This window comes from Echiichthys vipera (assembly GCF_963691815.1).
Source record: "Echiichthys vipera genome assembly, chromosome: 9".
NCBI lineage: Eukaryota > Metazoa > Chordata > Actinopteri > Perciformes > Trachinidae > Echiichthys > Echiichthys vipera.
In genome coordinates, this window is record NC_139834.1 from 22746859 (window position 1) to 22764499 (window position 17641).

General features: G+C 39.8%; 1 protein-coding gene across 1 annotated transcript in view; it reads left to right on the forward strand.

Moving 5' to 3' along the window:
- The window catches only part of sema3bl (sema domain, immunoglobulin domain (Ig), short basic domain, secreted, (semaphorin) 3bl), a 70794-nt gene that overhangs the window by 11977 nt on the left and 41176 nt on the right, over positions 1–17641 (forward strand). The window contains exons 2-3 of the mRNA XM_083919619.1: positions 9749–9909; positions 17081–17143. Of these exons, the coding sequence (XP_083775745.1) occupies positions 9749–9909; positions 17081–17143 (224 nt within the window). The remainder of the gene's footprint in view (positions 1–9748; positions 9910–17080; positions 17144–17641) is intronic.

The following is a 17641-nucleotide window of genomic DNA, read 5'->3' on the forward strand; positions in this document are numbered from 1 at the left end:
TTCAGTTTTAACTCTCACATAAAGAACAATTAAAGAAATGTGAGACGATCTGTGTGCCGATTTCCATAACTTTTCTCTTTCACAAACGGCGGTCTGTGTGTAATTTGTATGGATTTTTTTGAGCACACTATAAATACAGATGTCTACCTGTGGTAATCTGTGCAGGACAGCAAAGAGAAGAAATTTGAAAATGTATCCGTGTTCAGCTCTCTGATTTTTTTAGTGTTTCATGTTCTCTTTCAGCTACAGTTACTGCTCTTTAGTTACTGCTGATGAAAACCAAACATTTCCAGATTTCGCTGCTTCACAGTAGAAGCATTTAAATAAAAAAATAACAGGACAAGTGCTACAGAGCTCCAGGGAGCGGAATGAGTGCAGGGCAACGCAGACACAGTCTTATAATAGCATCCAGAACACTCTATACACTTCTGATTGGTTTCTGAGACATGAGAAATAGCCCACTTTTAAAATAATAATGTTTAAAATGCAAAAACGGGCAAATTACACAGAGCTACCTGTGGCTCAGTTGTGGACAAAGTCAATGAATGATGACGTATTTCTGCTTACAGCTGAGTAGATGGTCATTCAATGTGGATGAGAGATGGACTGCATTCACACTGCTATATTCATAAGCCCTGACCCATGTCCGACCACCTCCGAATGTGGTCTGAGCCATCCGATCTCAATGCACCCTGAGTAGGTTCACACCTGTACTTAGAGCTGTCCACTTGTGATTGCATCACTCAGGATGGATGTTAATGCCAGATATGAACAGGGCCATAGAAAGCTTATGTCTTCATAGTTGCAGGTTTTGGTTAAAAACCAACACTACACACAACAAAATGTTTCACAAAATAACCAAACTGTAAAAAAAAAACTAAATCTTTGATATTGACAAAACCAAAAGAAAATCTGTCATGTACAGAATTGCGTGTGTTTCTACACTTTGCTGCATTCAATTAAGAAAGTGTGTGTGAGGCAAGACAGCCAACAGAGGATTTTATAGAGCGCTGGAGGCCTTGGAAAAGGCGTTGAGGGAGTGAGGGATGAGAGTTTAATAACAAAAGACTGAAGTTTAAGAAGTTGTGGGCCTTCTTTAGGGAGTAATACACTGTTGTATCAGTAGGAATGATGAAGTGAAACAGACTAAGGATGAGGAGGGAGGATAACAGATATCTGAGGTAAAGGGAGGAAGGATGAGATTTAGAAAGGAGAGGAAAAGGACAGAGGAAAGCTCAGGTTAAGAGTGGGGTATGTTATGTATCATTTTGGATGGGAGAGATGAAATGACAGAGAGGTATGTAGTAGGTTTGAGTAATGCAGTAAAAGTGGATTAAAAATGGGAGGAAAAAAGATGGAAGTGGACAAAAGAGAAAGATGGATAAAGAGAAAGCAGTCCCCCGTCAGGGAAGGAAGATGTTAAGGAGAAAAAAGAGGGGTTGGAGAGATGATGAAATGTGGCAGGAAGGGGAGGGAGAGGAGGGTAAGGGTTGATGAGGATCGAGGGTGATGAGCTAACACCCTGTGCTGTGTTTTGATTGGCTCGGAGGGGAAGATTGGGTAACAGGGACTCTGAGACATCATCCCGAGACCACATAGGGAGAAGAAGTGTGTGTGTGTGTGTGTGTGTGTGTGTGTTCGTGTGTGTGTGTGTGTGTGTGTGTGTGTGTGTGTGTGTGTGTGTGTGTGTGTGTATGTGTGTATGTGTGTATGTGTGTGTGTGTGTGTGTGTGTTCGTGTGTGTGTGTGTGTGTGTGTGTGTGTGTGTGTGTGTGTGTGTGTGTGTGTGTGTGTGAGGGAGAGAGAGAAGGAAACAAAGAAAGAGAAAGAGAAAGAAAGTTTTTTGTGCTCTTCCTCTTCTTTGGCGCTCCTCTTACTTCTCATGGTTTCATCACATGATCAAGTGTGTGAAGAATGTGAGCTGTGTTGGTAAAATATCATGTCCAGTGAGGAGCAGTAACAGGTTGGCATGAGTTATCTGGCCTGTGGTGCATGGGACACATCCCTGTTAATTTCAAACAATGATACACTGGGGGTCTGATCACTGTGAATTTATACCTCCTAGATAACTGAGCTTATAAATGAAATGAAATAGAAACATGCTATTATATAATAGTGACACAGTAGTTATAGAGGTCCATGTGCAACAATAGTGATGTGCAAAACATAGCATAATATAGAGTATAGAAACATGAATACAGTCACATGACAAGTTAAACCAGAGAGAAAGCTTTTCAATGAGAAAAGTAATGTTTTCCTGATTTATCCAATCGTGGCCTGGTGGCATATTCCACAATGGTCACTTCAAAAACAGCTATTCAAAACCTCCTTTTCAGTCAGATGATGGGAAGCTGTCCCAGTTTATTTGAAATCTTTGGTTACCATGGTTACTGTATGCCTAAGTCGTCTCTTGAGGACTGTGAAAAGTTAAGAAAATGAGAGGCTGACTTCAGTTAGATGTGACATGATTCTAAAACTGGTCACAGGAAAGAGTCTGCAGCCATGCCAGCGGCTTAACAAACCTGTCCTTAAAGGGACCTTACTTTGCTGATTTGAATCCAGCTTTCTATAATGGCAGAGTGGGCAGTGTGTACAGATGAATGGTGTTCAACTTCCCTCCACCAAACCTGTATTTGTTAGTCTTTCCACTGTTCCAGCAATAAACCTTAATTCACAGAGTGAGACTTGAAAAGAAACAGCTGGTAATTGGTAGAGTGAGTTGTGAAAATATGGCTCTAAACGTTGCTTTTCCCCACTTTCTGGTGATGAGCTGTCCACTGGAGCCATAACAGAATGCTCTGTGATTCCCATTCCCAATTGTAGAGAAAGAAATGTTAATACCCTGCTTGTGTTTAGTATTTTGGCATCCTGCACTTATCAAAACATTCTTTTTCTTAACATACAATATATACAATGTGTATGAATGGATTAAAGGTAAGAAAGTGATCCAAAATGTAAGCCATTTGTCAGCCCTAATACTGTACACGTCTAATAAAGTACCAGGCGCGGAGACAACCTGAAGAGATGAAAAGGAATATGAGGCTGAGGAGGAGGAGGAGTGGGTGTGGGAGTGGTAAGAGGAGGAGAAGAACTGTGAGATGACTTTTTGTGCATGCGGCAGATTCCAGAAATACTTGGCACACTGCAACAATATACAGAGGAGATCTAATGATACGCTGGGAAGTCTGTCAGCGGTGTAATGAGTCTAATGGGTCTTTATTTGTTTGTGAATGTCTGTGTTTGTGTGTCAGAGCTCAAGAAAACAAACTGTCAAAAAGCAATATTTAGAAACAGAGACTGACAGTCAGTTTTGTCAGCTGAGATGTGAATAGGTGTGATTTTACTGTGTGTGTGTGTGTGTGTGTGTGTGTGTGTGTGTGTGTGTGTGTGTGTGTGTGTGTGTGTGTGTGTGTGTGTGTGTGTGTGTGTGTGTGTGTGTGTGTGTGTGTGTGTGTGTGTGTGTGTGTGTGTGTGTGTGTGTGTGTGTGTGTGTGTGTGTGTGTGTGTTTCTGGTATGCATTTTGTAGCACAGGGGGTCTAATGGACTTCAGATGTGTCCCCCTCTCCCACTGAGCCAACGATAATACTGATATATTGTGTGCGTATGTGCCCACATGCAGGCATGCGTGTGTGTGTCTGCATCTTAACACAGCTTACACTCTGCCTGTGCCCAATTTGTACATTAAAGATGTCAGCATAAGATTTGGAAGTAAACTTTTTTTTCATTTTGTTCCCCCTCTTGAACCCACTTTCACTCGTTTCCAGACCTGTCAGAGCAAATCTTATTTTTTTAACCACTTTGTTGTCCCTTTGTCACTTTTTACCAATTCATGCGGTAATGCTGCGCTCAGTTTCATCATTAGATCTTTTCTTTTTTATCTTTAATTAGAAGGTTTTTTTTAACATGCCATTGGGTGATGAAAGGACCATGTAAGGTCCCTGAGCAAAAAAAAATGCAAATAAGCAAAAGCTCTTTTAACTGCTGCAGTGAATGAGAACGCAAAGTCTGAGTCATCTGACTCCGATTTGACTGACATCAGGACATGCTTCTGTCTGACTAGGCGCAGCATTGACAGTGTAAACAAATCCCAGAATAAATTACTGCGTACAAATCTTTGAAGTGCCTGAGACTGCATGATGTGATAGCTGAGGTTTGACACGTACAGTGAAACCAGATGCTCCTTTGCGTGTCGCTTCGGTTTGGCAACGCTGCTGTTTGTCAATGCAGCGTCGACTGCCTGCCTTCAGGGAAAAGAGACACATTAGAGACAGATGTACAAGTTTCCTTAGGCTGCAAGGACATAAGATGGCTGAAAAGAGAGACAAGAGAGAAATATAGGAGCAAAGGGGAGACAGACAGGAAGACAGATGGACGGACATGAGACATGAAATTGAAGACACATTTAGAAGGGACTTCAAGAGAGGAAAAATAACACCAGAGAGGAAGTAAAGATGGATAGACAGATGAAACTGAGAATGATGGAGAGGAGAGAGAGGTTACATGGATGGACGGAAGCGATGTGAAGATTGATAGACAGCAGGAGAGAGAGAGGCTGGTGAGAGGTGAGACAGTGGTGTGGTTTCCACAGCGAGGTGATGAGCTGCTGGAGTGATAACAAGCTGCAGATGGAAGCTGTTAGCTCACCTTTCCCCTGTCTGTGTGTGTGTGTGTGTGTGTGTGTGTGTGTGTGTGTGTGTGTGTGTGTGTGTGTGTGTGTGTGTGTGTGTGTGTGTGTGTGTGTTGAGCTGTGGTATTTATGTATACTTGTGATTTACGAGATGCAAAGGTAAAATGAAAGACGAGAAAGAGACATCAGACAGAGTGTGTTTTTTAGTGTGTTTCCACCATGAAAGGGGAAAATAAATGAAACAAGGTATGTGAAAGAAATTCTCTGGAGTCCTCAGTGTTTCTCAATCATATCTTTACTAAATACTGCATGCATACAGGAGAGACATCCTAACCAACCGCCGGGTCTCCAACAATCTCTGCCTGTCTCCAAATTTCTTCAGCAGATATACAAGTCAGATCAAAGCCTCTTACAAACACAATGACATTAGAATTAACACAAACACACTACCCCATGTTTATGGCCCCTGTGGAAGTTATCAGTATTTACGACCTCCCTTTTGTCACCATTTGCAATCTCATGTGACTCCTATCCACAATCCCCCCAGCAGTCATTCTCAGCTTGACTGTTATGCTAATCAAGGATTTACAATCATAGATGAATAAGGTAGGTCATCTTTGGTTATTTCTCACAGGTATAAAAAAATGTTTGAGCGTGACAGAGAGAGTCAGTTACTTCACTTAAGGATAAAATATAATATAAGACCATAGATAAGTGATCAAACAACTTGTCAAAATACAGTGAGACATACCTGCAGTTATCCCTAAAATAGTCGTGACCAATCATTAAGAGACACAGAACTCAAATGCTGGTCGAGTGCTAAAGTTTCTATATTAAAAATGGGTCTGTGCCCTAAAGTCACACCAAGCTCCCCTCTGGTGTGATTTAATGAATAGCAAAACAACAATAGCAATATTGGTCTATCTGTCACCACTTTGGTCCAGCTTGAAATATATTAACAATTATTTGATGGATTCCCATGACATTTTGTAAAACATTCATGGTCCACAGGGTATGCATCCTACTCACTCTGGTGGCCCCTGATTTTTCTTCTAGTGCTATGAGGTTGACATTTGTGGTTTTGAGTGAAATGTCTCGAATTCTTGGATTGCATTACCATGGACTTTGGTACAAACATTCATGTCCCACCACATGAGTCACATTTTCAATTAGTTCAATACTTTGGTTTATGAATAAATACTTGCCAAATGATGACATTATCATCAGGATCAGCCTTCAAGAACACTAAGCCAGTTTAATATACTGTAGTGTTTAACTTTTAGAATTTGTTTTTCCATGTAATGTAGGAATAGAGAGGATTATGACATGTAGCAAAGCTCCCTAGTCAGAATCGAATGGTATGCTGCTTAACCACTATACCACTATACTTGATTACTTATTGTGCTCATTTTCAATTGTCACGCTGAAACCTTGTGAATCTTATTAGTGGTAGACAGATAGTCTTTCATACTGAAGTACACACAAGTTAAAAACATTTGACAACTCTGCCACAGAACCCTAACATTATCCATATTCTGCAATCTTTCCTGTCAAAACAAAGAGGTGTGCCGTGATCATTCAATCTAATACCTGCAGTATCTGTTGAATGTCTCAGCACATGCCACAAGCATACACAGACTCATGCACACATGCGAAACCACACTTTCTACTCATCACACAGACATAAACGAACACATGGTCTTGTCACTCGTCTTCACTCCCTCTCCAGCCAAAGGTCATCTCAGGGCTCAGAGCTATGTGGAAAAAGTTGAACTTGTGGAGACAGACAGTCATCAGCTGATGGTGTGTAGAGATGCCTGCATGTTCTGCTGATAAACGGTGTCATGATTAACACATACAAGACCTTCCAGCTGTAATATCTCGCCATGTCTACCGGTAACGGCCTGAAGTGAGCTATTGCTTTTATAAAATGGTTACCAACTATGGCAATATTATAGTGATTAAGAGATTCCAATTTAAACTGTTTTATTAACAAAAATCGTCCATAAACCATTGTTCTTACAAAAAAATAGGCCCTCTGATTTAACTGTTGCTTCCCTGAAAATAGCGTTAGCATAGCATGTAGACATCAGGAAGTTTCTCAAACTGAATAAATGCCACACATTTAAACAGGAAACTATGTTCCTAGCTCAATCCTGTAAAAAAAAGTATTTTTCTGTAGACAGATTTAGCTACTACGTCTGTGAACATGTAGTGCTAAAGATAGCACTCTGTCACCGTGACAGGGACACATGGAACAGCTGATTGACATTTTTCAATAACAGAGCATTGTTAGAAATAAGGATAACCAATCATTTCGTAAATATGTTGTAAAAATTTAGACTAGCCAATCACTTTATAAACATGTTGAAATCTTCTGCAAGTTTAAGTCCTTCACTGTATAAAAAGATGAAAGCGTAGTGATATAGAATTGTGACAAGGAATTGGACATCATAGTCGTGGATAACAGGATTCATACCACGGATATCAACCAATCAGATTGTTTGATTCAAGCCATCCGTTTTATCAATATATATATATATATATATATATATATATATATATATATATATATATATTATGAAAATGCATAGCGTGCAGATCTCCAGCATCTAATGTAAAACAGTTCTAAAGCTTATCTTCTTCTCTGTCTCATGTTTTTGCCTTGTCAGTCCTAATAAATCTATCACTCTCCGCTATACTCTCTGTCTGTCTTGTGGCTTTCTCTGCCTGTCTCTCTTCCTGCTCATTATTTTCTGACTTTTACCAGCCTCTAAAAACCACAAGGCCCCCATCCATTCCCTCTCCAACTCTTCTATTCCTCTCTCCTACAGACTACCCTCAATGTCTTCCCACTCGTGTGTGTCTACTATTTATTCTGTTGCAAGCAGCCTTAAAGTTTTATATCCAGTCTTTCTTATAAAACTTTTCCCCTTATCACTATCTTCAGAAGGTTTTGTGCAACAACATTTAACAGGCTTTGATGTCGGTTGATGTAGACAGTGTTTCACCAGTTGTTGGTTCGGGGTTTGTATTTGGCTACTGTAAAGATCCTATTAGGAAGTATATGTACAACATGAAAACATGATAAAGTCTTAAACTGTGGAAATTGATCTCCCTTCATTGAAAAGTTTCTGCATTGGTGATGAGGGTGATCCAGGGTGAGGCTGTTTAAATGTGTGTGTAAAAAAACGTTCTTGCGTGCAGCCCTCTGTAGAGTATGCAGCTTATGAGTTTGAGAAACTGAGATTTCTAATAAAAACACATCATCTGTGTGTCTGCAAGGCCCCAGTGATGGACAAGGTGTCACTGGTAAAGGAGGCCCCTGTGCTTCTCTTGGTAAATATCCTTACTGAGTGGTGAGTGACTGAGCCTTCTTTCTCACTGTGTGTGTGTGTGTGTGTGTGTGTGTGTGTGTGTGTGTGTGTGTGTGTGTGTGTGTGTGTGTGTGTGTGTGTGTGTGTGTGTGTGTGTGTGTGTGTGTGTGTGTGTGTGTGTGTGTGTGTGTGTGTGTGTGTGTGTGTGTTTGGTGCATGTATTATTGTATGTGTTGAACCGAACGAAAAAGAGAGAGAGAGAGAGGAATAATGAGAGTGGCAGACGAGTGATGAGAAGTAGACGGAAAGGCGATTCAGCCGAAATACTACTCCGCAGTGAGTTTGGCATACCGAAGACGTCTTCTCACAGGAGTATTTCTCTCTGTTACAGAGAGAGGTGAAGAAGAATTATGAAGAGAAGGTTGTAGAGGCAGATATAACAGGTGTTTGTGCTAGAAAGTGAAAGATTTTCAAAGCTGTGGGAGGCTGTGATGCCTGGAAGCAGTGAGCTTTCTGTGTGAGAGAGAGAGAGAGAGAGAGAGAGAGAGAGAGAGAGAGAGAGAGAGAGAGAGAGAGGAGAGAGAGAGAGAGAGAGAGAGAGAGAGAGAGAGAGAGAGAGAGAGAGAGAGAGAGAGAGAGAGAGAGAGAGAGAGAGAGAGAGAGAGAGAGAGAGAGAGAGAGAGAGAGAGAGAGAGAGAGAGAGAGAGAGAGAGAGAGAGAGAGAGAGAGAGAGAGAGAGAGAGAGATGAGAGAGAGAGAGAGAGAGAGGAGAGAGAGAGGAGAGAGAGAGAGAGAGAGAGAGAGAGAGAGAGAGAGATTCAACCTGGTCTCTGCCACTCCTCATTGCATCAACCTTTTGATTTTGAAGCTGCTGCCAGATTAGAGAAGAGAGCCAGGTGCAGGCTGGTGTGTGCAGACGGACTCCTGCTCACCTACTGATGCATGCTCACTTTATGAGAGTCCATGTGTGTGTGTAGGTGAATGTGTGCATGAGTGCATGTGCTCCCATGAATTCATGCACTTAAGCACTTCTTTTCAAATGATTGTAACTGGATTCAAATACCTTGATATGCTATAGTGGCTTTGAGCAGTCCATTCTATGACAGAGTAAAAACACATACCAGTTAATGTTTGGTTGGCGGGTTGGTCGGTACTATGGGTGTTTTTTGGGAACATCCCTTAAAGGCGAATGAAAGGCGTGTTAACAGCAGCAACAGGAGCTGGTTAGGAAACAATACTGTATGGATGTCTAGGGGAACAAAAGGAGATTTTACATGTGGATTCCCACCGGAGAAATGGGATTTACAGTATATGGTACTGAAGAGGACATGTGAATTTGACTTTCAATCATGTATCTGAACTGATTCTTGTCAGTTACGGCAGCAGCAGCACAGGGGGCATAATTTTAAGCCGTTGAGAAGATTGAACTTATATCAGATTCGTCTATAAAAACACATTTTCCCCTTGTGGATGGATAAATTAAGGCGTTACAAACAAGAGCTCAAGCTGAAGTCACTATAAAGTCGTTTTAAATTCCATAGTGATGCAACCTGTGAGAGAACAGAAGGCACTCTTCTTTATCACTATCATCATTTTTTTTTAAACTCACAGCTGTCGTCACTGTTTGATCTTCTCGTGCTCAGATTTCATGCTTTGCTGCTTACAGGGAAAAGTGTGTGTGAAAAGTGCTGTGAAAATACATAAAGCTCCTTGTGTCATCATCTCCCTTTCTCTACTCTCCACTTCATCCTGCTTTCCCATTCTATCTCATTGATTTTGCGCTTCCTTCCTCTCTCTCTGCAGACCTGCAGTCCACCAACAGGTCGTCCATCTTCAGCGGGCACCATGGCCAGCTCTCTCTTACCGCTGTCTTCTTGGATGAGTATCGTGACCGTCTCTTCCTGGGAGGCAAAGATATCCTGTACTCTCTCATACTGGGACCTGTCAGCAGCGAATCCAAAGAGGTGAGGTTTTTGGAGGTGATAAATCATATCGGTTAAACTTAAGTTTTAAGTTTAAGTGTTTGAATGTGTTGTGCTCTGATGAGTGATGTTCAGTAAAAGGTAAGTTACTGTACAGTCTACATTCATCATTACATTTTGATTTAAGTTGCAGTGACTTTGCAAGTGGTTTCAATCTGTAGAAGATAATATATGACATGAAGAAATAAGCGTACGACTTTGTGTTTTTCTAGAATTCCCTCTGCAGAACATCTGTTAAAGCACTCTTAAACTTGTAAATCAACCATAAACGCGGTGACTCAAACCTGAACAGCCATTTATTTTATATTACTGCTATTGCATCATCATGAAAAGGGGAACAGAAAAGTGCTGAAAATATTAAATAAAGCTTTGAGAAAGAAACTAAAACTAAAACTAAATGGATAACACACCTGTTTTCTGGGGTAAATTCATGATTTCTGACTGATCAGTTCTGTATGCATTTATATACATTTGTGGACTGATGCATTCATTGCAGTACGGTTTGCACCTGTTCATCTTGTTCTATATACAAGGTTGTTCTAGCCTAAACAATCAAATTTTATTCCCTGCTTCCTTTTCCAAAACATTTCTTCAATCTCCCACCTGTAAAAGTGCAGGCAGTCGTAAATCAAACCGTGTTTTTCAATCTACAACTGTAATCTGTACATTTCATTTTTCATTCAGGCTTGTCAAACACACAGCGGTTATGCTGCGAGAGTTGTAGTTTCCTTGGCTCACCAGAAAGACATGAGAGATGAGGTCAGATCTGTCAACTGAGCTGCAGTTTTCCACTTACAACACTGAGTCAGGCGAACAGAGGGAGAGAAGAATGTTATCATGCTATTATTATCATTTAAGATTTAAGGTACATGTTATTTAATATTTCATCTACCAATACTGGACTTTGGTTTTCAATTTTTTGGTTTCAATAAGGTTTGTTAATTTCAGGGATCACAGTCTTTTACTATGATGCAGTGCTTTGGCAGTGCAGATGAATATGTTAACAATTATGGAAAACGTATATTTCATATTAGAATGGAATTCCTATTTGATGACATTTATTCAGTGGAACACAATAGATATACGTTTAGCTGTGATTTGTGGAGTTAGGGAGTTATTACCTTTGAGTAATAGCTTCTTAGTCTTCAGAGAGTTTTTAATGGAGGGCTTCGTCGCTACGGAAATGAGGAGATTTAAATTAGAACTGGATTTCATTTCACCTCTATGTGTACTGTCTGTTGAAGAATAGTTCTGGGAACACATGCACCATATTATTAATTCATATTTCACTTTCCAGTAGGGCATCTGTAGCTGGTCCCGGGCTAGACCGCTGACAGATAGTATACTCTCTGTTCCATTAAACCGGTTTAGTAAGCACAGAACAAAAATAACTCAGAAAACCTTGGTTTGCTTTAGCTTAGAGCAGCAGCGAGTGCACGTGAGTTTGAGTGCATCTGTGCTCATGCATAAGTCAAAAAGACTGTGATGACACAAATTGAAGGGTATTTATATAAACAAAGATCCAGATGTTGCCCAGTGTATCCACCCTTTAATTCCTCTCTTAGCCATATTTCATTGTTCTCTGTCTTGGCTGATGATCACACATGAAGCTTGATGATATTCTAGTTTTCTGCAAGCCATCTGAGCCTTAATGCCCATGCTTCTACCGGATGCCAGCCATTGTGAAATCTATCTGTGATGCCAATTCAGTAAAATGAAGGTTTAACACGATGACACACATCTGCCAAATAGGTTACTCCATAAACTATCCCTGAAAGAAGGAAACGGCTCTCTCCCAGGTTCAGAAATGTGCCTACCAACAAAAACCACAAACTGTCATTATTGCATTTCTGTCTGTGTACATATTTGAAAAACAAGACATAACATAATAATTATAAACCATAAAACCTGCTTCCACATTTTATGTCAGGCTAGGCTAACAATGTCTCTACTCTATATGTGTATCAGTCTTATCATCTCACTTATGAAAGTCAATAAGTCTACAGTATGTCCCAAAATTTGTAACTATACCTTTAACTTTAAACTGTGCGTCAGCCCCTTTCTTAATTCTGCTGCAGCTGCAGAAATACACACTAATAAGTCAGACTAATAACGTTATGTGATTTAAATATGTCCACTCATATCAGAGACAAGAAGTAAATCACTGCTAAGCAACTAACAATTGTTTCATCCATTGCATTTCTCTGGCTTGTAAGCGGACTGCATTTACAACCAGTGCGAAGCTGTAAACCACTGTGACATATATTACACAAGCTCGGAGTGTTCCAGCTCAAACTCTGCCCACCAGAGCTTACAATACCTCTTTGGCATTTAAACCTAGGTTGCCACCCTTTCCACTATAACTCTGACCAACAGTGAAGTAAAATTGGAAATGGGAGTAAAGCCATTCTAAACACAGGACTTGAGGTAGCATTAAATCAGTGCACCCAGCGTGTTTCTGTTCCAACTGATCCAATTATTACTGATTTAAATCTGGGGATGAACAATTCACTTACTAATAATCACCCAGAAACAACTGAAACATACTGATTTAATTCATGTTAAAGTAAATATTGTAATTTTTCCTTTCTTCAAGCGAATCAGGTGTGATTGCTATTTGATATACTATCTTTGATTATTGTCTATAAAATGCTGTTTTAAAGGGTTTTTTTTTTAAATGTGGGTTGGCACCTCAGATATGTTTTGGCATGCTCAAACAGTTGGTTTATTTTGCTCAGTGTGTACTTACGTGCAGTGTGTCTTGTGTTGTTGTGCTTCCATAGCGATTTTGGAGATGGCTGCTGGCCCAGCTTACTTAGTGTAGCTTTATTCTAGAGTAATCCCTTTGGCCTCGAAAGAATACAATGTAAAAAGTGACATGTTGATAAAAGCAGAGGTTGTGTTGAAATGTAAACCTTCTCCCCAGGGACTACTTTTTCCCCTTTGTGTTGGTTTTAGGTTTGAAGAGTGCAAAGATTATTACAATGTTTCAGTCTGACTATTCAAATCAGGCAATTATAGCTTTGATAAACACAGAGATTAGGTCAAAAATAAACTCATCACATCCAATGATTCCATCTGTTTGCTTCTGCCAAATTTTGCTTCGGCTCAGCAACACCAAGCTGTCAAAGAAGACAGATGCTTTCATGCAAAAAAATACAAGTGTGTTGACTTGGAAAATGGACACGCATCTGCTTACATCAGCCTGCAGCAGCATGATGTACTATACTGGATCTGGCTGCTTAGGTCCCAGCTATTATACAACTTTTAAATAATAGGGTTATGAGTTGAGTGTATAGGCATTGAATGTTTATCATTAGGAAGATGGCATTTATGGCCAAAGGGCATTTGGAAATCATATAAAAAATATGCTAACAATCAATGCATTTATGTGATATATTTTATGTGCCTACACTGTAAGAAAAAAAAAAGAGGATTTCTATCTTTCCTTGATTTTGGCTGACCTTGAAAGTAATTGTGAAGGTCCTGTTTAGTCACAGGGAAAGTTAAAACGTATGATCAATTCCAGTTTGAAGTTCAAAGGACAGGCTGTGTTTGTGACCAGACTGCTTGGCTCGCTTGTTTCCAGCTCTGGATAGATCATTGTGCATTGAAAATAAACACTGTTCCAAGTTCAAAGACAAATGACATAACAAATGTGAATTATGTATGACATTTAAAATGAAATAGCACTTTGAAGAGGCACTGAGGCAGAGTCACGTTGTTGAAGTGTCAAGAAACAGTTAAACAGAGGAAAGAACGAGGACGGCTGGTGGAGGTCGACCATATCTTCTAAAGCTTGCAGAACAAGACTTTTGGACGATGGATGGAATATTGCAGTACACTAACTCAGACCACTCTGTGCCAGGTTTTAGGCAGGGCCTGATTTCACAGTTTATCAGTTTCAGTCAGGCGTGCTATAAAGCTGCTTTAGGTCAGACTGTGTGTGTGAGCCAGGCCTTTCATCAGGCACACATTCATATCAGTCCAGCATCATGCCAAAGAACTGGTCCAGAGATCTAGACCGTTTCAAGCCAAGTTTGAGACCAGCCCCAATTTATTTATTCATTACAATCAAGCATGAAACTAATGATTGTTTCTAAATGATTCCCACATTTACAAGCCAGCTTTTAGACAAAAGCAGGCCCTATCAGATGCTGTTAAGGTGGAGCTGTCTATCAAAATCAACTCCGCAATAGTGTCCATTTATTGCTGAGTCTCACTGGAAAACGTACTACTACTACTACTTACAGCCAGTGTAAGGAATATTGCATTACAAAGTAACGCATTAGCATACTCACATTACTTTTCTGTTGTAACCACTAAGTCAAATAAGTGATCGGTCACTAATATTGTATTTCCCTGCAAGAACCACTGAACCCCAGAGGAGACTCCAACTCAAAGATGACTTTTTTGCATTTGAGACAGAGGACAGAGTGGAGTATGCCTCTGCCTGGTTCACTGTCCGATCATTAACAGACAGATGTACAGACCTGTCAGTTACCCTTAGGGTTTGCTTTCTAGCCTACTACATGAAACTTGAGATGAAAATACATGGGCCTCTCTGTGGACACTCAGTGGTGCTCTGACCCGTGATGTGCTCCATGCACTGCGGTCCTGCAGGGAAGCCGTAAACTGTCTATCAGCACACACAGCCCACTGCCATGACACAGAGCTGGATTTTAATCAGCAAAATATCTTGTTAATGTAGAGATGTAAAGGGGATATTTTGTTTGTCGTTCATGTTATTAACTTGTAGAGCTACACATTTCGGGCTGTAGACTAGGCTATACACTGGCAAACGAGTCAAAACATTCAAAGGTAGGCATATATTTGTTTTCTGGACAATATATTCAATATGTGCTAGCAATCACAAAGGGGTTGTCATTTTTAGTGACGTAATAGTACCCTTAACAGGATGTTTTTCAGTATGTACACTAGTGTACACTATGTGACATGTAATGTTTTAATGACAGTAATCTTGTAATGTAGCAAGCTACTTTTAAAAGTAACGTTAACAAACACTGCTTGGTTGGATTTCTTTTGGTTTTAATGAAATTCTGAACCCCTCACTTAAAGGAATAGATTTACATATTTGGGGTAATACACATATTGGCTTTCTTGTGACAGTGCAACACTGTAAATATAAAGCTACAGCCATCAGCTTGCAAATTTAGGATTATGTGCCTATCTATTTCTTGGCCGGGATAGGCAACCAGCGGAGACCACAGGAAGTTAATGAGACCAGGAGAGAAATAGTCTGGTAGATAACCTCCAATTGAAGCATCGAGTGCTGTTTTTTACAATGCAGGATATAGTAAGCTAAACTACCGCACAGATATGAGAGTGGTACTGTAATCTCATAATCTTCTATGAACTCAGAGTTTTTTAACCTTTTGCTAATATTCAAGGTCAAATAGGCTCGGATTTCTATAGACTTCAAATATCTTTACTTACCCCACTAGTTCACATGAAATATCTCCTTGGAGCCAATAAATATGTCTTCAATATTCTACCAATTGGAATCATATGGTGTCTGATATTTACGTCAATTTTTTATTGTAACAATTGTTAAGTTCTATCATGAGAGTTGTTAAAGTGTTTCCAGGCTGTCCAATATGACATTCTTTATCCAAACAGGGAAAATTAAAATCTTTGTGATCCAGGTTTCAGTCATCCTGATTTACCGGAGTCCACTGTGCTGGCTTTGATGGATTTGGATTACAGACAGGAGATAAAAATCTGTCTCAAGCGTTACTGCTGATATGAACTTTAGGGTGTGATGAGCAAAAGTCAAGAAACAGCCACTCATCTTTTCAACTCTCTCTAGTTTTGTTTCTCTCACTTTATCACTTCCCATTCACACACACTCCTAAAAAAACTAGCTACCACAGTCCCCCCTTGACACACACACATGTTCTCCATACACAATAAACATAATCAGACATAGTAATGGAAATCTGGGCCGTTTGGTTTCTTTTCTCCCTCTTAGCCAAAACAACGCAAGTTTCCAGACAAAGACTTATTGTCTCAGAGAAACCCTCCGGTAGTCTGCACAGAATTACAGTATTGCACACGTCATTGTCCAGTACTGAGACAGACTCGGGCTTTCCTCTTCATTGACAATTTGATTTCATTTCTCATTTCAAGCAGTGAGAAAACTTGTTTCAGGTCCAAATTTTATTTCATGCTTATCTGCTTATCTTATCTATCTTCTCCGTGTTGAATTTGCTGAATAAGAAGAACACTTTGGGACTTTCCTAAATCAGGCAACCTCGGATGTTATAGTACTTGACTATTTATTTATATATATATATATTTTAAGGTCCAGATGGTCTTGTTAGGAATCTCTGAAGGTTTGGCTGGACACAAATTTCATGCTTGTTTAAAGCCAAAGGTCTAATTTCATTTCTAGGCTCACAAGAGAAGATTTACACTGAAGGGGACTGTTTGGGGGAGATTCTAACATCTATAGCCAGTTTAAAGTCTTTTTTAAAGGGATAGCTCACTCAAATTACTCACTCAAATTATGAAAAACAAAAATAGTTCATCACTTATGTAATGATATTCAACCATGCAGAGTGTGGTGGGTTAATTTGCAGGTTTCGAGATAAAACATCTGTCTCCACATGTGTTCACCTCCGTTGTATTGAAGTGGAGAAATTGGCGACAGACTATCTCAAAACCTAGGCATGTAAAATTGAAATTACCACAAGGGGTATATTAAAAAAATATATGTTTTTTTTATCATTTGGATGAGCCAACACTTTTATACAACTGGAATAACTGGAATGATGAATGCGTCATGTCTTTCAGCTTTATAAGGCGAAGGTTAGCTCCCACATTCCTCTTTATTCCAAAGCCTTTGTTTCGTCATATGTAGCATCTGCTCTGCTCAATTTCCCTCTAATTGCTTTAAGTTGCATTTGCAAGGGAGATGATTTAAATTTAAGGACATGTGATTTTATGTTTTGATTGCATTACCAGACTCACATAAGGCCTGTGTGGGTTCAACAAAGTAATTATATTTGGCAATATGGCTGAATAAGATAGTTATTTGAAATTATTCAAAGATATGAAGTCATTAATCATCAGACACATTTTTTCCTCTTTCTCTGTTGCTTCATCTTTCTCTTTTTTGTTTCCTTCATAGATCTACTGGCCTCCATTGCCTGGCAACAGAGAGGACTGCATTCAAACAGGGAAGGAACCACAGGTAACCAATTAACATTTAGCTTTAACACATTTCCATCACAAAATATGTGTTTGAACCAACACGTCTTCATATCTAAACGACAGAATAAGGCGGTGACATACAAGACCGTGGCAGTGTCATGTTAAAACATTCACATTGTGAAGTGGAACTACTTCAGTACAGGCAACCAAAATACTTTGTTATGGTTGGAAAACTCATTGATTGGTTTAAAATGAGTCACAGACAGAACTACGTTACCAGTCTCCTGGGTGAAAGTCCTATGTTTGTTTGACACATCCACCAGTCTGACCTTCATCCTTATGTGGAGTTAGGGGCTCTTATAATGACGTCACCTTCCTTATTTGTTCCCATGATAATAACTATGACCAGTAGAGAACAGCAAACATATCAGCCATTTCCTTGGTGAGGATGGTCTTTTGTGAATGCATCAGGAGAGACTTACTGTGTTTCCCTCTGATTGTGTCTGAAGAGTCACCTTCCCTCTACTGTAGTTGTCCT